Source organism: Gobius niger (genome assembly GCF_951799975.1).
Source record: "Gobius niger genome assembly, chromosome: 1".
NCBI classification, from domain to species: Eukaryota; Metazoa; Chordata; class Actinopteri; order Gobiiformes; family Gobiidae; genus Gobius; species Gobius niger.
The window spans coordinates 7039052-7065803 of record NC_136852.1 but is presented as its reverse complement, the minus strand read 5'-3'; the positions used below and the strand labels follow the sequence as shown (position 1 = coordinate 7065803).

The 26752-nt window shown below is 42.5% G+C and overlaps 1 protein-coding gene across 1 annotated transcript in view; it reads right to left on the bottom strand.

Annotated features, from left to right (window-relative positions):
- Positions 1 to 346: 346 nt before the first annotated feature.
- foxo1a (forkhead box O1 a) overlaps positions 347 to 26752 on the bottom strand; it is a 68192-nt gene continuing 41786 nt past the window's right edge. The window contains exons 2-3 of the mRNA XM_079574259.1: positions 5486 to 5677; positions 347 to 1771 (exon numbers count right to left, since the gene is read on the bottom strand). Coding sequence (XP_079430385.1) covers positions 638 to 1771; positions 5486 to 5677 — 1326 coding nt within the window. The 3' untranslated portion in view covers positions 347 to 637. The remainder of the gene's footprint in view (positions 1772 to 5485; positions 5678 to 26752) is intronic.

Genomic DNA, 26752 nt, shown 5'->3' with positions numbered 1-26752 from the left:
AGATCATTTCAAAATCCAGTATCACGGTAAATAATGGCGTCTATTGTTGAAAAAACATTATTTGAAAGCAGCCACTTCCTCATTTCTCTTAAAACAGAAGCACATTGATACAAACATGATTCAAAGTGTCTGATTTAAGCGCTTAAATGTTTGGGTTTCTATTCTATCTCCCTCCCTCTGCGCTGTGATTGGTCCGGTCAGATTTGCCTGGAGGGAATTCAATCTCTATAGAGCTGTGCCAGACTGTCTTACTCTGTATAAAACCCAGCCATCTGGATCGGAACGATCTTTGTCACGAAATATGGGAAGGCCGATGTAATTCCCAAACATTCCTTTAAGGTGTTGGCGGTGGTGATTCTTCGATAAGCGTTCGGTGTAATTGATTTGGGTGAAATCATCGAAAATCAAGTGGTGGTTGGTGGAAACAAGGCTTAAGGACTAGAAATGTCGTCCTTTGTAAATTCAACCCCTGAAATAAGTTCATTTATGTGATAAGGCAAACATGTTTGGCACTTTGTTTCGAGTTTACCCAAAATAGAATTCAAATTTAACAGTTCTGGGGCCACGAGAAGAAGTCTTTGCAATGAGGTGATCCGTGAAATGTGGATGAGATCCAGAGAACGTCCCGTGTCCGCCTTCACCCCGACACCCAGCTGTGCGTGGTGGTCTTCACTCCGTGCGTGAACCCCTGCTGCCCCACCACGGGCTCAAAGTTAAAGTCGAGCGAGTCCCCGTCCATCAGGGTGTCGTGGAGGACCGTCTCCATGTCGAACTCGAACCTCTCGATCGACATGTCGTCCAGGTCGCTGGGCAGCTTCTCCGCGTGCAGGGGGGGCGGGGGGCCGGGCCGTCCGTACCCGTTGGTGTTGAGGGGGCAGAAGCTCCCGGGGATGCCGCCCCCGACGCCGTGGTGGAGGCCGTAGGGCAGGTGCATGGGGGTCTTGACCGACGACGGGAGGCGGGTTTGGTTGAGGGACATGAGCATGCGTCCGTTCATGGAGGGGGCGCTCGGGGCTTGGGTCATGCTGTGCGGGTGAGCGTGGGGCATGCAGGGGTGCCCGTTGCCCCCCATGATTTTGTGCTGGGTGCTGTTGTAAGGCGGCAGCATCGACTGGGACACGACGCTGTCCACCGAGGGCATGAGGTCCCCGTGTGGGTCCGTGTCCGAGGTGAGGAGTTCCTTCAGTAACCCCGCTGTGCAGCCGTACTGTCCCATAACTCCTCCGAAATTGGGCTTGGCCTCCGGGACGCTCTGTAGCGGCATGGGCGGCAAGCTGCCCATCCCCGCCTGGCCGTACCCGCATTTCCGGTAGTCCTGCTGCGACGGCGAAGTGTAGGCAGGATACCCGGGGCTCTGCTGCATCATGGGAGAAGGCGACGACTGGGACGAGCCTGGAGTCACGGCCCCCCCGCCCCCGACCTGGGAGTTATTGGGCGAGAGCAGGTTGAGGTTGTCCAGAAGGTTCTCCATGACGTTCTCCGAGCTGTGTCCAAGAGATCCGGTCATCTCCGACAGGCTGGGGAGCGTGGCGGTCATTTTGGCGGCGGGGGGCCCCGGGTATCCCATGTGCACGTCGGCCTCCCCCAGGTCATCCTCCGGGACAAAGGGGGACAGGCGGCCGCTCAGGGTGCTGGCGTTAGAGCTGGCTCTGGGCCTGAAGCTGTTCCAGGCGTCGAAGTCGTCGTTGCTGTGGGAGTTGGGGCTGCCGGGCCACTTGGAGTACGAGCTGGGACTGTCCGCTCCGCCGTCGGGACCGCCCTGCATGGACAGCTGTGCACAGACAAACACACACACAGTTTAGAAACGCGCTCTGACTCAGGGTTCATTTTGACAACATCTCAATTTAGGACAAGGAACCAATCACAGCGTCACAAAGCAGGTCCATGTGAGAAGGTGCTCCTCAGGAAACTACAATAGAACCATAAACTACAATGTGTACATGGACACCAACACGTTTTCGACCAATGGGAAACGCTTTTCTTTGGTCCTCATGGCAGGGGGCTGACATAGCTGCGATACCACCCCCTAGTGGTCAGGGGCGACTCCAGAAGTTTAACATGTTTCAAAAGCAACACAATGGCCTGGATCCAAAGACTTTCATTGTTTCTAAAAAATACAGTTGATTCCTGTGACAACACTGAAGAGAAGAGTAATATTTTTTAACCTAAAACTTTTATATTTATTTTAAAAGTTTTAGCTTTGGGCTTTGATTGACAGGCCCAGGAGCACTGTCGAGGCTTGGTGCTGCTCAGCCCGCCTCACAAGGCCGAGTTCCACACCTTTTTGTCCTTTTATCGAACATGCTCTGTAGGAGGAGATTGAGCAGCATCATGGATTCTCTCTCAAATGGATTAATTACTGTAAAAGGGGAGGAGTGAGCTATGACGGTCTATAAACGATAAATATTGTCCCTGAGGCCCAGAGAGAGAAACTTTTACCCAAACTACAGTCACTGTCTATTAATCCTTCCTCACAAGTGAAGAACCTGGGTGTGATTTTTGACTCTGAGCTGACTTTTATTTCACACATTAAGAGTATCACAAAGGGTAGGTTTTTTACCATCTAAAGAACATAGCCAGAGTCCGCCCCATTCTCTCTCGGGCCAACACGGAGACGCTAACGCATGCTTTTATCACCAGTCGTACCCACTACTGTAACGCCCTGCTATCTGACGAAGACCAGGAGGCGGGACCACATTACACCGGTTTTAGAATCGCTGCATTGGCTCCCCTTGTGTTTCAGGATCAACTTTAAAGTTCTTTTAATGATTTTTGGCCATACCGCCTATGCTATGCCCAATCCCGTCAGACCTTGGAAGCTAAGCAGGGAAGGGCCTGGTCGGTACTTGGATGGGAGACCGTTTGGGAACACTAGGAAGCCTAGCGAATGTAATTCGTGAGTAAGTGAGTGGTGGTGGTCGGAGGGGCCGATGGCGCAGACTGGTTGCCTCGCTTCCGTCAGTCTACCCCCGGGCAGCTGTGGCTACAATAGTAGCTTACCACCACCGAGTATGGAGTGAATGAATAGTGCAATGTAAAGCGTCTTTGAGTGTCCAGAAAAGCGCTATATAAAACCAATGCATTATTATTATTATTATTTTTAAATGTCTTAATGGTCTGGGCCCTTCTTATCTTTCAGAACTGCTTTTACCTTATGAACCTTCACGGTTAACTGACATCTATTTATTTAGTCCTAATATACAATATGGGAGGTTGTGCCAAGTTTCAAGTTTAATGGTTTTGTATAGCCCAATATCACAACAGAAATCGCCTCACAGGGCTGCACCAAACATTAAGGCAATAAAACAGAGCAATAAATATGACAACAGAGCAATAAATATGACAGGCGTATTGCTTTAAATGTTTTTGTGATACCTTTCGGTATGAAAAGTGCTTTATAAATAAAGTTTGATTGATTGAAACATTAAGTCTATGGCTTTGACACAGACTTCATAAGGGCAATCAAAAAGATAAAACCATAGATTTAAACCTGGCTCTACCTATTATTTATATTTAGCTGCTGAAATAGACACAATTTTAGACATTTTTGTGCTGAACCCTGATGAAGTGCGTAACCAAAACGTTGCAATAACAGAGTGAGAGTGTTTTAATGCTAAAATGCCTGTTTGATATTTTTCATTTTTTCTGCCTCATTCTACTGCAGTGTTTTCGCTAAATTCTGACACCAAATCAAAAATTGGATCAAATGCCAAAAAAAAACAGTTTTAAAAGTTCAACCTTTTTGTAGTAAGATGAATGGGTTTATAAAAGTACAGTAACAGTTTTGCTCACTGGTGTCCCTCATGTTGCCCTGCGTTACAAGCCATTGTTTTTATCTCATTCCCAAAAGCTATTTTCAGGAGGCTGGACTTACATAGCTTCACGTGATTGTTTTTCTAACTTGGACTCATGTCATTTAAATCTTGATTAGAGCGTGTGCCCGTGCACTCTGACAACGCCAAGGCCATTCACAAAAACAAACCTTGGAGTGATGCCAGTAATCTAATGAATACAGATAATGATGTATTGCTAATCGTAAAACCTAGATGTCGTTAATTATACGACCAAATATGTAATAAATCCATGTCAATTCAAGTTCAAAGGAAGTTTATGAGTCTGTACTAAGATCTCTGGACACGGGCGGACTGAGAATAAAGAGGGGTGCGACTCGGACTGGGACTCCTGCCAGTGCTTTTATATTGATTTGCATTATATTTATGTACAAATGAGTCATATAATTAAAAACATGTAGACTATGTTCATTGAAACGCCTCTTGTAAACTTATTAGGAATGCAAGAAGTGCTTTGTAAATGCACTAGATCACAGCAGATCACAGGACGGTGCACATGTGTGAGTCTTAAATCTTTATTCATGTTTTGGGAGGAGAGACAGATCATTGATTATCATGTAGCTAACATTAAAGGCGCTATACCTGTTTTTTTTCTAGTTATGGACTGAAATTTGTTTTGTTTTCCTTTAGTAACTCAGACATTTGTGGGGAAAACAATGTAGATCTAATCATAAAGCATTTGTATCAATTTCATGAACTTGCAGGATAGTTTTGTAGCATTTATTGCGTAAGTTACCCTGAAAAATGACCCCGCAAGTTGTGAAAAGTGCCTATAAACATGTCCCTGTAAAGAAGTGGGATGTTACAAATATGTTAGGAAGATTGGGGATAAGTGTGTACCTCAACCAACATTTTAATTTACTGGTTTCCTCTTTCATTGTTTGAAATGAAAAAAATAGGTATAGGGCCTTTAATGTAAACAAATCAAACTAAACTAGTTTGAAAGTAAAAGTGAGGTAATGCCTCACAGAGATAAACTTTCCTTGATCGTTTCTTTATTATGAATGTGCAATATGAAGCTGAAATATAATGATTAAATACTGCAATGTATTCCTTTGATTTTAGGAAACTAACTGTATTCTCAATACCCTCACATGAAAGAGTAACTGTACCCAAATACAGTTACTCAAAACGAGTATTCTTGATACATGTAATCAGTTACTCTCCAACACTGGAGATCGACAAGTAGCCGGAAACTTGTTTATTGAGAAAACCTTCCCCCTTTAAAGGGAGACATGTCGTGCAAAATCAACTTTTTTTGCTTTTAACAACGTTATGATGAAACATCCCCCGAATAGTTCTTTTCTTCATTCCCACATTCTGCACTTTTGTATACTTTGGTTGCTTCTTCTTCTACTGCAGAAGTGCTTTGAACTGTATTAGTTGGATTGGAATTCTATAAACCACAATCCCTTAACCCTTTCTGAACAGTTCTGGTTTCAAACTGTGCTTATTATAGTGAATAAACAATAATAGATGCTCATGTATTGGTTTTGGCATGTTTAGCAACGTATAATAGTTATGGGGAAAACAAAATGTCAAAGCTGATGTCCCCAAAATCAGGTTTATAGGCCACAATATACTTCTACTAGGTATTTTTAAATCAAAGCAAATATAGCTGTAGACATTGTTACCTTTTTCTTGGCCGCGCGGCCTCTGCTCTTGCTGAACTTGCTGTTGTTGTCCATGGAGGCGGCCCTGCGTCTGGGGGACTTGCCGCTCTTGCCTCCCTCTGGGTTCAGCATCCACCAGGAGCTCTTCCCGGTGCCCTCGTTCTGCACGCGAATGAACCGGCTGTGCAGCGACAGGTTGTGGCGGATGGAGTTCTGCGAGAAGACGACAGGGGGAGAACGACCTTAAGTGAAGGCAAGTTTCAAAGGATCATATGTTTCAGGAATTGTCCCAAACAAATCCAAGTCAAAGATTGAGCTTAGCGTGAGATCGAGAGGTGAGGAAAGCATTTCTTACATAAGGATCTCAGGAGGAGCTTTTGTAAGAACAGCCTCCAGGAAAAGATCCAAAGATTAATCAAAGGTGCGCTAGCGGCTCGAAACACAACTCCAGACATGTTTATGAAGAAAAAACACATAGTAACACAGTTCTAAAAAGTCAGTTTAGCAGAAAAACCCTCCCTTTAATTGGAATTACTTTATTCAAACACTTATTCCGCAGTTTTGTTACACAACACATTCTTTAGACACTTAAAGGGGCTGGATGCAAGTTGGCCATTTTATACTCACTACTGCCACCTCAGGTCATACGTGTAACTGAACCTTCTATATTAAGCTCGTGCATGACGGCAATTCGGACCCGAAGTGACAACTTTTTGAGTGACAGTGCAGGATTTTAGAGGCAGTTGTGGTGAACAGGTCTGGGCTCATTCTACACATTAAGACATTGTTGAAACATGTAGGGGGAGGAAGATACTTAATTTTAACATTTTTAAACTCTGTATAGTCCCCTTAAAAAAGGATACAGAGCCGTGGGAACTTACTTTGGTTATGGGGTGCTGAGGGACAGGATTTCCCCCCCAAAACGCCTTTTCTTTTTTAATTTAATAATATTGCTTGCAATGCACAAACTATCCACCAGGGCATGCTGCAGCACCCTCAGCACCCTGGGTTACCACGGCCTTGAAAGGATATCATGTCAAATCTGTTTACTTTTGTACCCTCATATAAACAAAAATTTGAGGGGAAAATGGGGGAAACATTGAGGAAACAATGGGGGAAATTTGAGCGGGAAGAAAATAAAGGAAAATTGGGGAAAGGGGGGAAAAAATGGTGAGAAAAAAGGGAAAATAAATGGGAATTGAGGAAATAATGGGGGGGGGAACATAAGAAAAATAAAAGGAAACAATGGGGGGGATATAGAAAATAACCTAAAAGGGAACATTAGGGAAAAAGCAGGAAAAATGGGGGAAAATTAAGAAAATATTTGGGAAAAAAGGAAAAATATTGAGTAAACAATAGGAGAAAATTTGAAAAAAACAAATGAGGAAAAACAAGGGTTAAGTGGGGAAAAGTGTTTTTGTGCAGTTTTGTAGTCTGTTTAGGACAATTATCTTTGAGAGCGACAAAGCAAGGGAAATGTAGATGTAAAACATTGCTTCATCATCGTGATCGAGATGTTCATTTTTGTTAATATTACCCATTCAACCAATAACTCCATGTGACATTCGTAATCGTGATAAATCCCTCAGATTACGGCGTGAAAACACATCTTTCAGTGAATCTTATCTGCACATACTGTACATGTGGGCTTTGATTTCCTCCACAAAAGCACTGGGGCCCGTCTTCCACGCTGAACCAACAGAACATTCCAGGCCGAGCGAGTCTCGTCTAAAACAGCGCCGCCTGAAAGGGACGTCCCGATCTCTGCGCTTTCACCGACGCCCCGATACACTGCTCCGATGTTGCCTGGTGACGCGCTCGGTGGAAAAACTAATTTCTGCGCCGGAAGCAAGTGGAGCATTATTAAAACTGTGCAAACAAGAGAGCGCGAATATTAGGCAAACATTTGCTGCTTTGGCAAACTGGGTGAAGCAACGGCCGCGTCTTTCACTGGTGTTTTTACAACTACAGAAGTGATTCAGATCAGGGAAAGTGGAATGAGGCGAGACATGAGGAGATCATCAGGGAACATGACTCAGAACATTTCACCGTAATTTGAGTAACCTTGCCAGTGGAATACGTATTTTTGTGCTTAAAATAAAGAAAAAACATCTTAGCAAACATCAAGTACATTGAGATTTGAGATTTATCGTCTAATTTGTCCTTAACCTGAATGCAAAAATACCAATAACTAATCAATGACTAGTATCCAAGTAGTAGCAGTACCAATGATGCATGTTCAGTTTCCCGGTGCAGCTTTCACTGTGGACTCTTGCATGTTCTCCATGTGTCTGCGTAGTTTTCTTTACTGTGCTCAAATATCCCCCATACCACTAAAACAAGTACAATAGGATCCCTGAAAAATAACTCAAATTCAGAATGTTTTAAGTCAGTGGAGCAAGTATCGTGGACTTAGAATAAGTAACTGCTCTTATTCTAAATGAAAGTATCGAAAGCAACCAAAAAGAAATGTAAAGAAAAGTTGAACAAAAATGAAAAAATTGGGAAAAACAAGTAGAAAAATGGGGTTGAATTAAAATAATAATAGTAATAAATGGAAAAAAAAAGAAATAAAAAAATTGAGAATTTCTTGGGGGAGAAAATTGGGAAAAAAACACGTTAAAAAATTGGGGGAAAAATTGAACTGAATTGACAAAATTTTTGGGGAAAAATGTGCAAAATGTGTTATTTTTGCCCTTTTATCGTTTAAAGGGACTATGCGGAGTTTAATAATGTTAAAATGATGTATTTTCTTCCCCCTCGATGTTCCAGCCATGTCCTAATGTGTAGAATGAGCCGAGGTCTGTTCACCACAACTGCCTCTAAAATCCTGCACTGTCCCTCAAAAAGGTGTTACTTCGGGTCTGAAGTAACACCTGCACGAGCTTAATATAGAAGCTGCAGTTACACGTATGACCTGAGGTGGCAGGAGTGAGTATAAAATGACCAACTTGCATCAAGTTTCCTGGAGGAAGTTTCTTGGTTGTTTCACCTCAAACAAATGATCCATGTAAAATAAATTATATGGAAGGAAAAGGAATAAATTAACATTGTTAATCTGCTTCATGGTTCTAAATGACAAATAGTTTAGTGTGGTAACGGAAAAAGTATTGTTCGGGTTTCGGTATCGGAAACCAAGTATCGTTAAAGTACTGATATCATAAAAAATGTAATGGTACTCAGCCCTAGTAACTCATACACCTAAAATAAGACAAAAAATAAAAATAAAAACTTGGAATAAAACTAAACAGTCCATTGGCAGTAAGACAATCCACTTTTATGTAATTTTTTAACTAGCAGATTTTGTATTTACTAAGTCACAACCTATTCCTAAAACTCCAATCAAAGGCAGATTCTTATTTCTTGATGACTTTTCGCAGCCTTTTGCCAGATTGACTTAAACTGCAGATAAAGATATAATCCAGAGGAACGTCTCCCACCGCTTCCATCTCGGCTGCGGATAATCATCTACACTCCACTGTTTGCTAACGCGGCGTAATGGTCTTTGCCCAGACATTACCACGCCGGAGCGAGGCCGCTTGTTTTGAAGGAAGCGCTGAAAGTCCTGACACGCACGAGCAGTTAGCGTGTGTTAGCGTGTGTTAGCGTGTGCTCGCGTGCATGCCGGACTAACGTCATCACGCGCGCTCCCGCCGTGAGTCACCGCAGCTCCACATCTGGTTCAGTCTGAGGCGTAATTCAGCTGAGCTTCCCCCCAGCCCGACTGTCTGCCCCTCTCATGCGAGCGGCCGGGGCTTACGGGATCAGCACCGACGTTTTTCTCTCTCTCTCTCTCTTTTTTTTTTTTTTGCCGTGATCGATAACGTGTTTAGTCTGAAAAAGGCGTCGACATGTGTCCGCCATGTGTCGTCCGAGAAGTTGACGAGGGTCTGGAGGATTTTTCCAGAAATGCCACACACGAAGGAGCTGGATGGGTGGCAGGGGCAATCGTTTCGTTGAAGAATCATCAGTGAGATATTTATGTAAAGGGCCAAGGAATGACAGGGCCGTATCGCTATGACGACGACAACTTCAATGACAGAAACTCCATAGAATCGATGGGAAAAAGCCACTTTGTCCATCGTTCATTTACTTCACTTCATTTACTGCAGCCGATCTTCGAGCCACAAAGTACAGTCATTTGTATTTACATATTTACTCAAGTAAGAGTTACTTTGAAGAAGATGATGATGAAGAACAGGAAAAAGAAGAAGTAGAATGAAAAGAAGAGGAAGAAGAAGAGGAAGAAGAGGACAGAAGAAGAAGAGGAGGAAGAAGGACGAAAGAAGGAGGAAAGAAGAAGAGGGAAGAAGAGAAGGAAGAAGAGGAAAGAAGAAGAGGAGGAAAGAAGAGGAGGAGAAGGAGGAAGAAGAAGAAAGAAGGAAGAGGAGGAAGAAGAAGAGGAAAGAAGAAAGAGGAGGAAGAAGAAGACAGGAGGAAGAAGAGGAGGAGGAAGAGGAAGAAGAGAAAAGAAGAAAAAGAGGAAGAAGAGGAAAGAAGAAGAGGAGGAAAAAGAAGAGGAAGAAGAAGTAGAGGAGGAAGAAGAGAAAGAAGAAGAGGAAGAGGAGGAAGAAGGAAGTGGAAGAAAAAGAAAGAAGAGAAGGAGGAGGAGGAGGAAGTAGAAGACAAACAAGAAGAGGAGGAAGAAGGAGGAAGAGGAAGAAAAAGAGGAGGAAGAAGACAGAAAAAAAGAAGAGGAGGAAGAAGAAGACAGAAGGAAGAGGAGGAAGAAGAGGAGGAAGAGGAAGAAGAGAAAAGAAGAAAAAGAGGAAGAAGAGGAAAGAAGAAGAGGAGGAGGAAAAAGAAGAGGAGGAAGAAAAAGAAAGAAGAGAAGGAGGAAGAAGAGGAAGACGACAAACAAGAAGAGGAAGAAGAAGAAGAAGAAGAAAGAGGAGGAAGAAGAAGACAGAAGGAAGAGGAGCAAGAAGAGGAGGAAGAAGAAGAGGAAAGAAGAAGAGGAGGAGGAAGAAGAAGAAGAGGAGGAAGAAGGAAGAGGAAGAAAAAGAAAGAAGAGGAGGAGGAAGAAGAGGAAGAGGAGGAAGAGGAGGAAGAAGGAAGAGGAAGAAAAAGAAAGAAGAGGAGGAGGAAGAAGAAGAAAGAAGGAAGAGGAAGAAAAAGAGGAAGAAGAGTAGGGGAGAAAGAGGAGTAGGAAGAAGAAGAAGAAGAAGAAGAAGAAGAAGAAGAAGAAGAAGAAGAAGAAGAAGAAGACAATACAATACAACGGCTGTGAAGAATCAGCTCAAACTAAAATTGTGATCGTCTGAACCAGTAACAGAGAACGTTGTCGCTGCAGAAGTGACTTAAGTGCTTTTTGACGCTACAATGAGACTGACGACCTGGTGCCATGATGTTCCTCAAGACTCTGACCCGGCCCTCACACGTGGAGGACCTCACGCTCCGGCCCTCACACGTGGAGGACCTCACGCTCCGGCCTCACGAAGCTCCCTCTTAACGCAAACAAATGCAATTACCTTCCAATCCAATGAGCCCACCTCCTCGGCCAATGGTGCGGGCTCGGCTCGCATGATCCGAGCGGGACGGGACCGCCCACGCCGCGACAGAAGTGAGGTCATGAGCCTCCGCTTCTCATGACCCGCCGAGGAGAGGGTAATTTTGGCCTGTGCGGCGGGAGGAATGCCGGGATGTCCCACTCTCTGGGGCTGAGCCTTGACTAATGACAGGACGCACGTGCTCGCTCTCGGGTTTCCACACAGGACGACTCGATATGTGCAAGGGCAACGGAGCCGCGGGGTATTACATCAAGTCACTCGCTCCAAATACTCAAAGGTACTACTGTGAATATCTCATATAGATCGCGTATAGTTTTACACGTTCTTTGCCAACACAGATGGAAACAAAGATACGTCAGTGACTTAAGGCGAGACGCTGGAGGTAAATGAGGAAACTTTTTAAATTTAGAGATATCACATTGGTGTGACAATATCTCTGAGTCACAATATCACTTCAGTCGCTCCTACAGACTTCAACCTTTCCAGCCTGGGACCAAATAATATTTTGAATGAGGAGGGATAAATCATTTTAACCATTTTGCATTTAAAATAACTTATATTTGAGCAGCATCAGCTTCGTGGTTGTATAAGCTACGCTGGGGTGGAGTGATCTGCTAGAAAATAGTCCCTCAAAAAGCGACAATTCATGTGATGCAAGGTCTGTTATATTCCAAAAATTATTCTATGGACACAGACATTTATATGGTTTTTAATGCAGGCTAGCTGATACCATAGAAATGCGCTAGCCTTGCACTAGCCTAGCGCCATGAAACTCTTCAAACACACTCTGGATAACTAGGAAATGAGGCCCTGTGTCAAAAATAGAAATATCCCTTTAACCCTAACCCTAGAATGATTACTGATGCTTATTAATACTTGAGCACACCTTAATCTAAAGCGATACACATTTTTTATATCAAACATGGTGGTTCCCAGAGTCAGGACTAAACACGGTGAGGCTGCGTGTCAGTTTCATGCAGCTAAAATCTGGAACAGTCTTCATGAAGATGCGAGACAGGCCTCAACTCTGACAATGTTCAAATCCAGGCTGAAAACGGGTATTTAATCTGCACTCGTGCTTTTCATGTTGATCTGCTTTCTTGTAATTTTACGCAACTGTGAAGCACTTTGAATTGACTCTGTGCATAACTTCAAATCATAACAACACCGCCCAAGAGCTGACTTCCTGTTTCGATCCAGCGCGCCAAAATAAAAGCACACAGCTCGTCTTATTGAGTTGTTCAGCAGGTACTTGCAACATTACAAGAATATAGTTAAATACGCACATTTTAAGTGTTTTGTCTGTTAATAGTTAGGCAGAAAGAAAGATGAACAACTGAACTGCTGAACTAATGAATAAGATGGTGCTTTTATTTTGGCGTGCTGGAGTGAAACAGGAAGTCTTGGGCGGCATTTGAAGTTATGCACAGAGTCAATTGCCTTGTGTATGACTGAAGTTGCCTCACTGATAATGACAAAAAAGCAATACATTTTTTCCTCATGTTAGGGCTGTGCAATTAATCGAAATTCGATTACAATTTCAATTATTCCGCTAAACGATTACAAAATTAGCATAATCGGGACTTTAAAAAAAATATATATATATATTTTGGCAAAGCACACTTGCATATTTCATGGCGCTGGGATTATTTCCCCTTCTCATTTCACGTGCCATGGCTCATGCTTTTGCCTGGCTTAAAAACAAACAGTGCTGCTCAGTTTGCTTGTGCAGGTGTGAGGGCTGGCCAGCAGGGGGCAGGTGTGAAACAGAGACCTCTCCTTAATCGAGGCAAACTTGAAATCATCTGTACTTTTATGACTGTTCAGAAAACAGAAAATATTCAGCATAGTTTTTTTTTATTAATAAATATATAAATAAAATAAAGACCTTTTTTATAGGGAACAAATAATCGTTAGAATAATCCTGATTTCAATTATGACAAAAATAATCGTGATTATTATTTTGTCAATAATCGAGCAGCCCTACCTCATGTTTATGCCAATAATCCACAGCAAAAGTTTCAAATTTAAATCTCTAAATTTAAAAATGTTCCCTATTCATCTGCAGCGTCTCGCCTTTGTCCACATAGGAATATCAAAGGTGAAGTAGCTTGACAAAATACTTGTAATACTTGACTTTGCAGCACTAAATCTAAGACTAGACAAGCTTAAACTGGAGGATCCGACCATACCAAAGTACTTAAAGCAGTACTAAGTAACTCTTCCCCCTAGAGGCCATAAGCGCAACTGCAGGTGTAGTAGCAAGTTACGATTTTTCAATTTATTAATTGTCTTGGAGAGTAAATACTACACTGACAGGAAAGGCGAAGGGAGAGAGGGTTACTGTACATCCAATTATACAATAGAAATATTTTTTTTCACTCAAACTTGGCTGTAAATACTGTTTAAAGTGACGTTAGCCCGCAGTTAGCTTTGTCCGTTAGCATATTAGCTTCTTCTTTGTGATTACATTAGTGTGTATTGCTTTCTCCGCACCGGGGGCAGTCAAGTTGCAAACATGGTTTTCTGGCCAGAGACACCAGGGGGAGATGAAAGACCCTCCAATCATCCCATAAACACTTGCATTACCCCCACAGGGACCACGGAAAGGATTTATTAAGGTAAATAAGTTACTTAGTACTGCTTTAAGGGGAGACACTACAGGCAAAACTAAATGTTTTCAGTTTTCAGGTTTTGGGCCAAATTGGTCTCTGAACATAAAAGCTTTCACCCGGAAACAGAAAATATACCTAATCTTCACAATAACATGTTTAAATATTGCGCTGATTCAATGTTCCCCCATAGACTTATATGGGAGAATGCAATTTCAAGGCCCTTTTTCTCAAAACACATTTTTCTGTCATTGTCGCGACACTATGTCCACGTCAGTAGGACCTAAAGACTTCAAATTTTCCAGCCTTGGACTGAACAATATTTGGAAGATAAGGCGAAAATTACATTTTTACAAAATTTTCCACTAAAAAACAGCTTATTTTAGACCTAAACAAGAAATCCAAAATCCCCTCTGAAAAAGTCTTGGAAACTCATTTACCAATAAAATGAAACCATAAATTTCAATGTAGCTCAATCCATTATTCAGATTTTGTCGCCGAAAAGATGGGAAATTTGGGGCATTTTTAGGCATAAAACATATATGAAAAGATAAAATGACAGAAAACTTGCAGTGTATTTTTTTCTCACATTTATGCCAGTGATCTACAGCAAAAGTTTCAAATTGATATCTGTAAATATACATTTTTTCCCTATTCACCTGCAGTGTCTCGCCTTAACCAGATTTAAACTCTCCAAATAAGTTTAAACATCAAAAGGCCGCCTCCACAACAGGGAAGTGTGCTCCTTTGTGACTCGACCTCCCGCCTGTGAAATAAACAGCGTTTCCACCGGACCGTCGTCGTGACAAACGTTTATCTCGCGGCGCAGGAATCTCCGCATTCCAGCTAATCACAGTGTGCAAAGTGCGCGGCGTAATCGCGGCCCCGACTCGCCGGTATCTCTTAGGAAACAGCGGAGGCAGGATTCCCAGCCGGGCAGCCATCACAATCAACATTCCACGGCAAGGTTACAAAAGCGGCGCTCTCTCACACACACCGCCGCCGGGGCCTGATTACCCATGTCCCCCTCTGCCTCTGCCCCGGCCTCTATCTGCACCGGAGAAACAACACCGCGACGAGCTTCCTCTGCCGGGCACACACGCCAAGCGGAGTTTAAACAAATGTCACAAACCGCTCGGAAAGAACGGGCGACTCTGAATAAAAGGTCACACGCGCTGATATTTGCCTGTAGCGCCGTTAGCTTTGATTACGGCGCAGATTAGCGGCGGCGTTTTTCCATTAAAGCCACTGTTTATCTATACAAAGATATGTTGTCACCTGAGCTTAGACGAGTTGATGCGGACCTGTCTGGAGTCATCTTCGGTCTTTGTGCGTGGCTGAGCACACGCGTAAAGACTGGACAGGTACGCATCAACTCATCTAGGCTCAGGTGAGAACATGTAGATACAGGCGGCATCGCGTCATAGAAGGGGGCGTGGCTTCACCAAGGGGGAAGAAGAGGAGGAGGAAGAAGAAGAGGAGGAAGAGGAAGAAGGGGAAAGAAGAAGAAAGAACAGAGGAAGAAGAAGAAGGAAGAAGTAGAAAGAAGGAAGAAAGAACAAAGGAAGAAGAGGAAGAAGAAGAGGAAGAAGAGGAGGAGGAAGAAGAGGAAAGAAGAGGAGGAAGAAGGAAGAAGTAGAAAGAAGGAAGAAAGAACAAAGGAAGAAGAGGAAGAAGAAGAGGAAGAAGGGGAAGAAGAAGAGGAGGAGGAGCAGGAAGAAGAGGAAAGAAGAAGAAGAAAGAAGTACAAAGAAGGAAGAAAGAACGAAGGAAGAAGAAGAAGAAGAAGAAGGGGAAGAAGAAGAGGAGGAGGAAGAAGGAAGAAGAGGAAAGAAGAAGAAAGAAGTACAAAGAAGGAAGAAAGAACGAAGGAAGAAGAAGAGGCGGAAGAAGAAGAAGAAGAAGAAGAAGGAGAAGAGGAAGAAGAGGAAAGAAGGAAGAGGAAGAAAAAGAGGAAGAAGAAGAAAGAAGAGGCGGAAGAAGAAGAACAAGAGGAGGAAAATAGAATCTTTTGGGAAACACAATCTTTCACTCTTTCTAGACATTTTTTAGCGAAATATGAACTTATTTATCTCACACAAATAAAATTAAATCTAAATCGGGTCCATGTGGATGTTTATTCACAGCAGAATATACAGTTTGAATAGTATTTCATTGTAACTTAGAGACAGTCGGGACCAAACCTTATAAAACATGCTTATTTCTGACTCTGAAAGGCCAGCGACTATTCGTCCATGAGTTATTATCTCATTGATGCGTTTGGGAAGATATAAACTGACCGTGAACCAAGTCACTAATCATTTCACACAACTATATCTTCTTCTTCTCTGAAAACTTCAGCACTACAGCAACTACAGCACCTTCCGCTACAGAAAAAACAAGTGTGCTTACAATCACATATGAAGCGTATCACGGGCAATTAGGCGGATTTATCACAAAAGACCAGTAGCATCATTGCTTTACAAGAAAGTTAGACTTAAGGCCTTACAGGGACTGGATGCAAGTTGGTCATTTTATGCTCACTACTGCCACCTCTGGCCATTTGTGTAACTGCAGCTTCAGGCTTTTAAGCTCGGCTTTTTGAGTGACTGCAGGATTTTAGAGGCAGTTGTGGTGAACAGGTCTGAGCTCATTCTACACATTAGAACATGGCATCATTTTAACATTTTTAAACTCTGTATAGTCCCTTTAAGTGCATTTTCTCCAGATCAGCTTTACCCAAATCTAAAAAGTTACAGGCTAAAGGCCTACAAAACTCATCTAAATGGATAATTTTCTTCCTTGTACTCACTTTTTCTGACATTTTTCTTTTCACTTTTTGTATTTTTTTTTGTTGCTCTTTTATTGTTTTTTTTTTGCATTTTCATCACATTTTTATCACTTTTATTTTAAACAAATTTTCTGTTGCTCTGATGTGCCGGTTTTGTTCGGTTTTCTGTCACTTTTTGCCACATTTTTTGGCTGCATTTTCCTCCTACTTTTTGGTCTCTTAACCCTCACCCTAACCCCAAGAAGCTTTTAGATTTGGGTAAAGCCAAACTGGAGAAAATGTGCTTGGTTCAGGTGTAGTTTAAGAGGTTAAATGACAATCAAGGCTTTAATTATGGCACATTTAGTCGACCTTTACTGCTTTTCAACGTCCTGCAGAAGCACGGATTTTAGATTTGCATTTTTTGTCGAGAAAACCGGCTCCAGCCTTTAACCACGGACAGATGACAACAAAATAAAAGCACAAATCACAGTAAACACGAGGACATGACCTCACTCCTCTTCCTAAAGGTGTCGAGTTTTGCCCCGTCGTAGGAGACCCCCTCGTTCCCCCTCGGCTCTGGCAAAACACCGGGAAGTGGCCACATGAAAGAGGCCAGTGACACGGAGCCGCGCTGACTTCCTGCCGCACAGGAAGCGCGGCGGTGGCGAGGCGGGGGGGGAAACAGCCGTGGAATGCCCCCCCCCCCCCCTTCCCCGTCTTCCTCAACCTGACGCGCCGACTTCAGCACCGGGAGCTAATCCCCCGAGCGTTTATGAGACGGAGGTGTTGCTGACACATGACCTCATGGTGAGTGTGTGCTACTGCAGCTCACACAGGCTGTTTTTAAGTCAGTGACGCCATTTCTGCCTTACATTGGAACCAACAAGCATGAAATTTTCAATATTAAAGGGATATTTCAGGATTTTTGACATAGGGCCTCATTTCCTAGTAATCCAGAGCGTTGCTGATTTCTGGACATATTTCCTTTTTGTAATTCATGCAGCTCTTATATTTGAAGAGTTTCGTGGCGCTAGGCTAATGCAAGGCTAGCGCATTTCTATGGCATCAGCTAGCCTGCATTAAAAACAGTCAACAATCAGCAACACTCTGGATAACTAGGAAATGAGGCCCTATGTCAGAAATCCTGAAATATCCCTTTAAGAAGATCTTGACCCGGAGCGCTCTCTGCAGGCAGAAGTGGGAATGGCGTGTTGTGAAACTGAAGATAAGCTTTCACTTTTGGTTTGGAACACCTGGAGCTGTGATGAACAGACGGCGAGCGCAGAAGGAGTCTGGGGGTGGATTATGGGATGGCAATCAAAGGGGTTTACTACATGGCTGGATCAGAGGGTTAGCGGGGTAAGTTTAGCGTTACCCCTGGATAACATTCTAGCAGGGTATATCTCCATGGAAACATGCCCTTAGCTCAAAACCTGCTCTGGTTTAGTGCCCAGCTGTGATAAGAAGATGGCTCTTTGACCAATCAGAGGAGAGAATCCTCCGCTTGGTCACCCAAACTCTGCTTTGTACGGAGGGAGTGAGGAGCAGAGAGGGAAGTTCTTTATTTGAAAGCACACATGGATAAAGTATAAAGTAGTGACATGGTGTGTTGTATAATTTCTATGTGGCTGATGCAGATTGTGGATGACTACCGGAAAAACGGCTTATTTCTTAAAACAGTACTAAGTAACTCTTGCCCCTAGAGGCCATAAGCACAACTGCAGGTGTTGTTGCAAGTTGTGATTTTTTTAACTTATTAATTGTCCGTGAGAGTAAATACTAGACTGACAGAAAAGGCGAAGGGAGAGAGGGATATTGCACATCTAATTAATGGATGGAAATTATTTCTTTATTCAAACTTGGCTGTAAATACTGTTTAAAGTGGCGCAAGCCCGCAGTTAGCTTTGCCCGTTAGCCTGTTAGCTTCTTCTTCGTGATTCTATTAGTGTGTATTGGTGACTCCGGTCCGGTGGCAGTCAAGTTGCAAACATGGTTTTCTGACTAGAGACACCAGGGGGAGATGAAAGACCCTCCAATCATCCCATACCCTTGTATTACAGTACAGTACGACTCAAACTGCATGATTGAAGGGTAGTTCTTCTCCAGGTATGTTTTTTGGCGAGGGAACAGCGTTGGGTATAACTGCCGCCTCGCTCACAAGTGCATTCATGGATCTGCATCTCAGCATCTCCTCTCCTGACCCTCCACACACCATCACGACGCCTCTGTAGCACCAACAGCCTTTCTCCTTCTTCGCACCAGGACCATATGGGACACCACGAGAGACAGGGCTTCTGAATCATCGGCTCCTATAGGCTCCGGGACACCCTGCCTGACCTCAGGGCCCGACAGTCTGAGGACATGGAAACAAATTGCACCGCTCTGATTTTTTGCATCATTTTGAGATTAGTGTCCGAACGTTAAGTGCATTACAAATGAAATGTGATTAAATCGGATATGGTTATATGAGGATAATCTCGTAAATTACTTTCCTCATGATGTCTTCTTGAAGGTTTTTTGTTTTCAACTGGTTCCTTACTGTCACATGTTGATGAGAATAAAATACACAATATAATATCAATAATAACATGCTATTGTTGCTATTGTTGAGTAATTTTAGGCAATGTTGGCCACCTGAGTCTTTCCTATTAATGAGAAACAATGGGCCCCTCTGTAAAAGCTGTTTTACTGTAGTCTATTATTACTGCACTCCGCTCTCTGGTGGTGCAGCTGCAGCTCCAGACTGACATGACTGTGGCTGACATTATCACACAGTCACACTAACATATTTGTACGGGCACCGCATGTGAAGAGCCTGGCACAAAGACACGAGATACAACAATACGCAACAATACGACGGAGATCAAACCTCGACGAATTATTGGGCTGATATTTGCTTTTTTTTTTTAGACAATATCAATAAGGCCTGGAGCTCCACGGGTCATTGTTTTCTTCAGGCACACGAGTCACCCAAAGGAACCTTGGCCTTTTTGACCGACAGTAGTCCCTTCAACCACAAACAACGACTAGCACGCCACTCAATTTAATCAACTCAGATCCACAATGGTGAGTCTCATGCTCGGAGTTTCAATGTTTTCAATGCTATTCTGCTTTGTTTAACATTTTCCTGATGCAGCAGTGCAGAGAAACCAGGAATATGTCAATCCAGACTCTCCATTGTCATGACTGTGTAAGTCTTCTGAACCAACCATGTGGAGAGTTAGTTTATGTGTAGGGCTGGGTACTGTTAAAAAAAGTTTAGGTACTGTAAAAAATGAAAGCATCAAAAGGTACCTGAAAAACTCATATCTTTAGATCCAAGTTCTGATGATGTCGGTCCAGCATTACAGAAAGTGACTTGGTTGTTTCAGCTCAAAAAAAATGTTCCCCTTTATTTTTTATTTTTTTTGCCCAATGTTTGCCCCATTTTTCCCAATTATTTACACATTTTATACTTAATTTTGCCCCAATTTTTTATTATTTTTACTCATTATTTATTACGAATATTTTCACTATTTCCCCCATATTCTCCAATTTTTTGAATTTATTCCCATTTTTTTCATTTTTTTTTTACACAATTATTCCCCATTTTTCACAAATATCTTGATATTGGAGATGAACCCTTATTGTAAATGTGCAGATGTTCCCCACATTATTGTTCTGTTTTCAGTTTCTAGACAGACAAATATTCTAGTACAGGGGTGGCGAACACGCGGCTCTCGAGCCGCATGCGGCTCTTGGCCAATCAGAGTGCGGCTCTTTGCATGACTGGATAATACAATGCTGCTCTTTACAAGAGTATTGGAACATATTTCCCATAAACTGTAAAACAGTCTTTGCGAATCTTGACCAGAAATCCAACCATAGTCCTACAGACCCTGTTTCCATCTCCAAATGAATGAGAGCCCGTATCACCCTCGTTTTCGAGGCGGCGTGTAAAAGGTGCCCGTGCAGCCTCACTCACAGCAGGATGTAGGTTGAACAACAGACAGGCAGATCATGGCACTGGGATCAGCTTCTGTGCTTTTCAGGTTTCTGATCAGCCTACTCTTTATTTGATGGAATTTGGCCTCATATTCACAGAAAAAGATCAAAATTAGGAAATGGAAAAAAGCGGAGCTCTTATGAAGCATATGATGCGAAGCGCGACATCGCGTATCGCAGGAATACGCAAAGTCATTGACCTTTCTTTCACATGTGACAGTAACTGTAACAAATACAACTTAAAACACAATCTCAGACGTCGTCCAGAGGCTCCTGATTAAAGTTTATGAACTTTGTGCAGCCTAGAGTGCGTTCTCTCTGCACAGTCCAGTCAGGACCGAGCTGCATTGAGCGCACGGGGCAGGGGCGAATCAGAGGAGGGGTCTCAGTGGGCAGGGCCCCCATACAAACATACCCCAGCATTAAAATAAATAAATAAATCTAATTCAGATGTCAGAACAGAACACATTATATTTAATCACAATAAAGTACCACCCCTGGATCTCGCAAATGGTCGGTGCCTTTGTGGCTCTTCACAGGATCAAGGTTGAAAATTTCGGCTCTTGGTCTCTGACTAGTTAGCCACCCCTGTTCTAGTACATGTATAGGGAAAAGTATCGTTCAGGTATCGGTATCGAAACCCAAGTATCGCTGAAGCTCCGGTATCGGAAAAATCAAATGTACCGCCAGCTCTATTCATGTGGGGAGTTCATGTGGATATGGTTCGGGTGGGGAGTTCGGGTGGAGCGCAGATCTCTATGATTCATTTCTGGTCAAACATTTGCAAACAGCAAGTCTCCAAGACTCCAGCACAAAGTCAGACATGGCCGCAGGTCTGGGCTGCCAGGCCTGAGTGGAGGTGGCTCTGCGGATGCGCTGGGAGAGAATGAGGCTTGTGTGCGACAGAGGAACACGATGTGATGAATGACTGGACGACTGAAAGGCCTCTGTGTTCGCTCTCCCGCTGCATCTTTCCTGGCAGCCTCACCTCGTCTCACCTCCTTCCTACTCTTAAAGTCGTCGCTCTGACATGGACTTGAAAGAGTTTCTCTATACTTTATAGTACTTTGTATGTACATGGAAAATGGCTTAGAGTGGAGACATCATGCATGATTTTGGCTTAGAAACTGACTTATTTTTCACATTTTCAAACTTAAAATAATATCTATATCCGCAAAGACTATATTGTTTGTTCTATTACATGAAAATAAGTTGGGCACTTGTGCTTTGAGGTACAAAAATACAAAATAAATTTGTTTTGTTTTTGCTGCGATGTGAAAGGGACTGTATGGAGTTTAAAAATGTTAAAACTAAGTATTTTCTTACATGTTCCAGCCATGTCCTAATGTGTAGAATGAGCCCAGACCTGTTCATCACAACTGCCTCTAAAATCCTGCACTGTCACTCAAAAAGGTGTTAATTCGGGTCCGAAGTACTGTCATGCATGAGCTTTATATAGAACCTGCAGTTACAGGTAAGACCTGAGGTGGCAGTAGTGAGCATAAAAATGACCAACTTACATCTAGTCCCTAGATGTTAACTCCCGCTTTAACCAAGTGCATTTTCTCCAAGTCACCTTTACCCAAATCCATAATGTCACAGCCTATAGGCTCATTTGAAAGCTAAGCCCTACAAAACTCCTTTTTTCCTCACATTGTCGTCACTTTTTGAAAAGATTTTTCCGTCGCTTTTTTGTTGGGTTTTGGTCCCATTATTGCAACATTTTTATCACTTTTTGTCCCTTTTTTTGTCCCGTTTTCTTCACTTTTCTGTTGCTCTTTTTTTGTTGAATTTTTGTCACTGTTTTGTCACTTTTTTGCTTTTGTGGATTTTTTTTTTATTGCGTTTTGGTCACACATTTTCATCACATTTCCATTGCTTTTTTTGTCACGTTGTTGTCGCTCTTCTGTAGCATTTTCATCTTTGTTTGTGTCTCATTTTTGTTGATATTTTTTTCCCTGTGTTTATTTATATGGCACATTTCATGTACGTGACAACCCAGTGTGCCTCACAGCAACACCAGACACCCAAACACGAAAAAAACCCCAATAAAAACACAATAAAATCAGTGAAACAGACCTGAGTATCGTATTGTGATTGGACACATTGTTGTAAAATCAAACTGGAGAAAATATCCCTGGTTCAGGTGGGGATTTACCGGGATACATCTGGGGGTTAGATGCAACACTGCGCTTCACACTCTGCCAGTATGCTCTCGGGCAAGACACTTTTCCTGCATATTGTTGGACTTTTTGATGATGTAATAGACAATTTTGGTAAAAAAGAGCAAACACTGACATTTAATTCCCCCTGGTGTAATTTCCTTTCTCTTGTCCCTGACAATCATCCTAATAATGGAGGAAGGAAATAAGGTGATTATGTGTATTCTGGGTTTATGCCTAAAATATTCCCTGATAGAAGGAAATGGACAAAAAGCGACAATCACAGACTCTGAGGTGGTTCAGGTTAGACCAGAGCTTCTCAGCTGGCGGGTCAGGACCCCAAAGGCGGATCAATCTACGGATGTGAAGAAACACTATTTCAACCTGGATAGACTCAAACAGACAAAAGCAGCGATTAGGAAGATTTATTGACATGTATGTTAGTTTTGGCAATCAGACCCCGGGGATAGACGTCGATGTATGAAAGTCAGTATGGATGAACAGCTTGGAGTTAGGGATGTGAGATCAATAAAGGATTATCTTATCTATTTGATACCAGTAGCACTAGGGCTGTCACGATAATTACTATATTAACTTATCGTTCAATAAATAAGAGATAAACGATACATTTTTGGCCTTGATATTTATCGTCTGTACATTAATTAGCATTTCCCCCCTATTTGTTCTTTGTAAAACTTTGATTTTTAACAGAAGCCAATTTAGTTACATTATATTTCATGTTTAGTGCAGCTTGTGTAGTATTTTGGGATATGATGACGCACTTTTAGAACAAAAGTTTATCATTTTTAAGCCTGAGAGTTGACAGTATCGTTAGAGTCAATAATATCGTTTATCACGATACTTTCCTGTCTCAATATATCGAACTTGAAATTTGTTATCGTGACAGGCCTAAGTAGCGCCTAAACCTTCTTTTTTCTATTACCAAATCGTTTAGCGGTGCCCAGTCCTACTCAAGAGCATGTTTTCTGATGGTAAAACATACTACGGTTTGCTAGCCTAACCTTTTCTCGTTTCTGAAACTGGCCCGTCATCTCTTTTTTTTTTTTTTTTTTCCACCTCTGCTCTGCTCCTGCCGCTGACACTCGCACGTTGTCGCACATTACACACATTGACCTGACATTTTCAGCAACCGTTTCAAATGCAAAACTGATAACAGAACAAAAAGATAGAAAGTAAAAAAAAAAAGAGAAAAAAAATCCCCATTAGCATTCTGCACGCCACCTACGTGCGAGGCCGCGGCGCTTCAGATCCTGCACGGGCCACAAGCGAAACCGCCGTTTTTCAGGTTATGCATTTCTTTTTCACACGCACACGCTCGCCTCGCCCACTACACACGAACGGAGCAGGTTCACATGTGGAGGGGCGCCCCGGTCTGAAAGTGAAAGCGGTTTCGCAAGAATTTCCATCAAAGTCAAATGTCACTAAACTTTGGCTTCCCCTCGCGTGTCTCGCAGGTTTAAACAATAGAAAACTTGACTATCCAGTTTAGGCTTTAGAAATCATAGAAATCTCTTCAGCTTTATGAGCGTGTTCCAACAAATGCGAACTTCTACAGCCAACAGCTTCCATGAATGGTGAAGCCAGGCCCTATATCAAAGTATGGCGAGGCATGATTTGTTCCATTTCAAGACATACACTGTGGTTTCTCCATCATTAAAGCTGTGGTTATTAAATTATTTTCTCGTAGTAGAGCAAACTTCACTCAGCACCATAGATCTCCATAGTAAATGCAACATTTGTGAAAGAAAAACAGACCCTGTGCGCTTTTGTGTGTCTAAATATAGCACATGTTGCTCCAGCGTGAGGCTAAATTAAGCTCTGACCTCTGACCTCTTAGGCTGAGCCATAACATTGTGGAACCAAAAAAGACACAGCAGGGCATGAAGAAAGACGTAATATACAAAATATAATCAGGCCAGATAATTATAAAGTAAAGCACAACTTAAAGGGGCTAGATGGAAGTAAGCCATTTTATACTCACTACTGCCACCTCAGGTCATACGTGTAACTGCAGCTTCTATATGAAGCTTGTGCATGACGGCACTTCAGACCCGAATTAACACCTTTTTGAGTGACGGTGCACGATTTTACAGGCAGTTGTGGTGAATGGGCTCATTCTACACATTAGGAACATGTAAACTCTATATAGTCCCTTTAAATACCCAAAATAATAATATACAAACACATGACACAAATCTAATACTACAGTTTGAATCATGGTTTGATTCAGGTCGTACAGCTTCAACATATTATAAGACAATGTTTAGTTGGCAATGGATGTGAATCTGACATCACAAAAAGGGGAAACTTGATGGAATTTGATTTAGCATGCAGCACAGAACGATATATCGCTGGTGTTTTTTCAATTATTAATTAATTAATATCCTGAATGCTCATATCTCGATATCGATATGATAACGATATCTCTTTCAGCCCTATACTCTATATATGAAAAGATCATAGTGTGTAAAAACATTCTAGCAGCTTTCAGGGTCTTAAAAGGCCTTATGTGTCTAAAGTTCTGTACATTAAAGGGCTAGATGCAAGTTAGTCATTTTATACTCACTACTGCCACCTCAGGTCTTGTGCGTAACTGCAGCTTCTATATTAAGCTCGTGCATGACGGCACTTCAGACCCGATTTAACAACTTTTGAGTGACGGTGCAGGATTTTACAGGCAGTTGTGGTGAACAGGTCTGGGCTCATTCTACACATTAGGACATGGCTGGAACATGTAGGGCAGGGGTAGGCAACGTAAGGCCCAGGGCCAAATTCGGCCCTCCCACATAAATTTTTTGAGGAAACATTAATGTTTCTTCAAAAAAGAGAGCTTTGAAGAAACATTAATTCATAAATCAGAGACCAAATACGTGAAAAGGACTCTAAAATCTGGAAAATACTGTCAGTATTTTCACATTTCACAGCAAAACCCCCCATTAGGTCATATAGGATGTGCAAAACGTCCATTTGTAGAAAAAAAGGTGCTTTGCTTTCAGCTACAATTGTGACTTTTGGCCCTTGGTGTTTTGGCAATGAAGAAAATTGGCCCTCCATGACACAAACTTGCCGACACCTGATGTAGGGGGAGGAACATGCTTAACAATTTTAAACTCCCTATAGTCCCTTTAAATTTGACTGTATGTGTGATCCTTTTGATGTGCCTTTTAAGAGTGAAATATGAATCCAGGGTCAAGCCTAGGTATTTAAATTCAGTTACTGGGTTGAGCTCAATGTCACCTAGGAAGACATGAGACTGCTGAAGTTCAGATGGTCGCTAACCAAACATCATGCAGTTTTCTTTGTGTTGAGTTGTAAAACAAGGCCTTGATCCAGTTTTGAAGCTGAGCCACAGCTAAAGTTAGAATTTGAGAAGCCTCCTGTGATGTTTATGTGTCAATATAACAGCGTCATCAGCATATAACTGAACATGACATTGAATTTGCTTTGGAATATACAGATGAGAAGATAAAACGCCATAAAAAAATGCAGTTATGCAGATTATCGTCATCCCCAACTATCAGCAGTCTGTGGTTTATAACAATAATAATAACTTAAACATTTGCTGCTGCTTTCTCTCTGCTGTCTATTTCCCGCGTAACGTCTGACCTATAGACGTGATACTGTGCCATTTGTTGACCGCCACAGTTAAGTAAGTCGCCCTAAAGCTGCAGCTAGGTCATGTCTGGAGAGAGGATTGCTTTGTGCTGAGTTTGGAAGTGCGGTCAGGGCCAAAACATGCAATTAGCCCCGGCACTAGCTCAGCACGTCTGCAGCCGGAGCGACAGGCGGCAGGTGAGTGACTGCAGCACGGCCAGGACTGAAGAGGGAGAAAGGGAAACTACCCAGGCCTTATCAGGGCTTTCCCTCCGAGATTTATTACTACAGGGGTGAGGAGTTAGGAAGAAGTCTCATAATGGTAATGTGAGGCAATAATGTGGTATAACGTTTGACTTTAGATCAGAAACACCAGCACTGACTTAAGCACACTGGGAAACGTGTATTGTAGCTGCAGGTGAATGGGGGAAAAATTGTGTAATCTGGAGATAACAACCTGAAACTTGAAACTCCTACATATTACTGATATAAACTGGAGGGAAGATTAACAAGTCAAGGTTTCTGTCATTTTTTGGTTTCATAGAAATAAGGTGTGGACACAGGGGCGTGCTGGGACTGAAAAACGGCCCTGGACTCTGGCCCAAGTTAGTGTAAATGCAGCCCTTCCACAAAGACATCTTACCTCCCGTCTT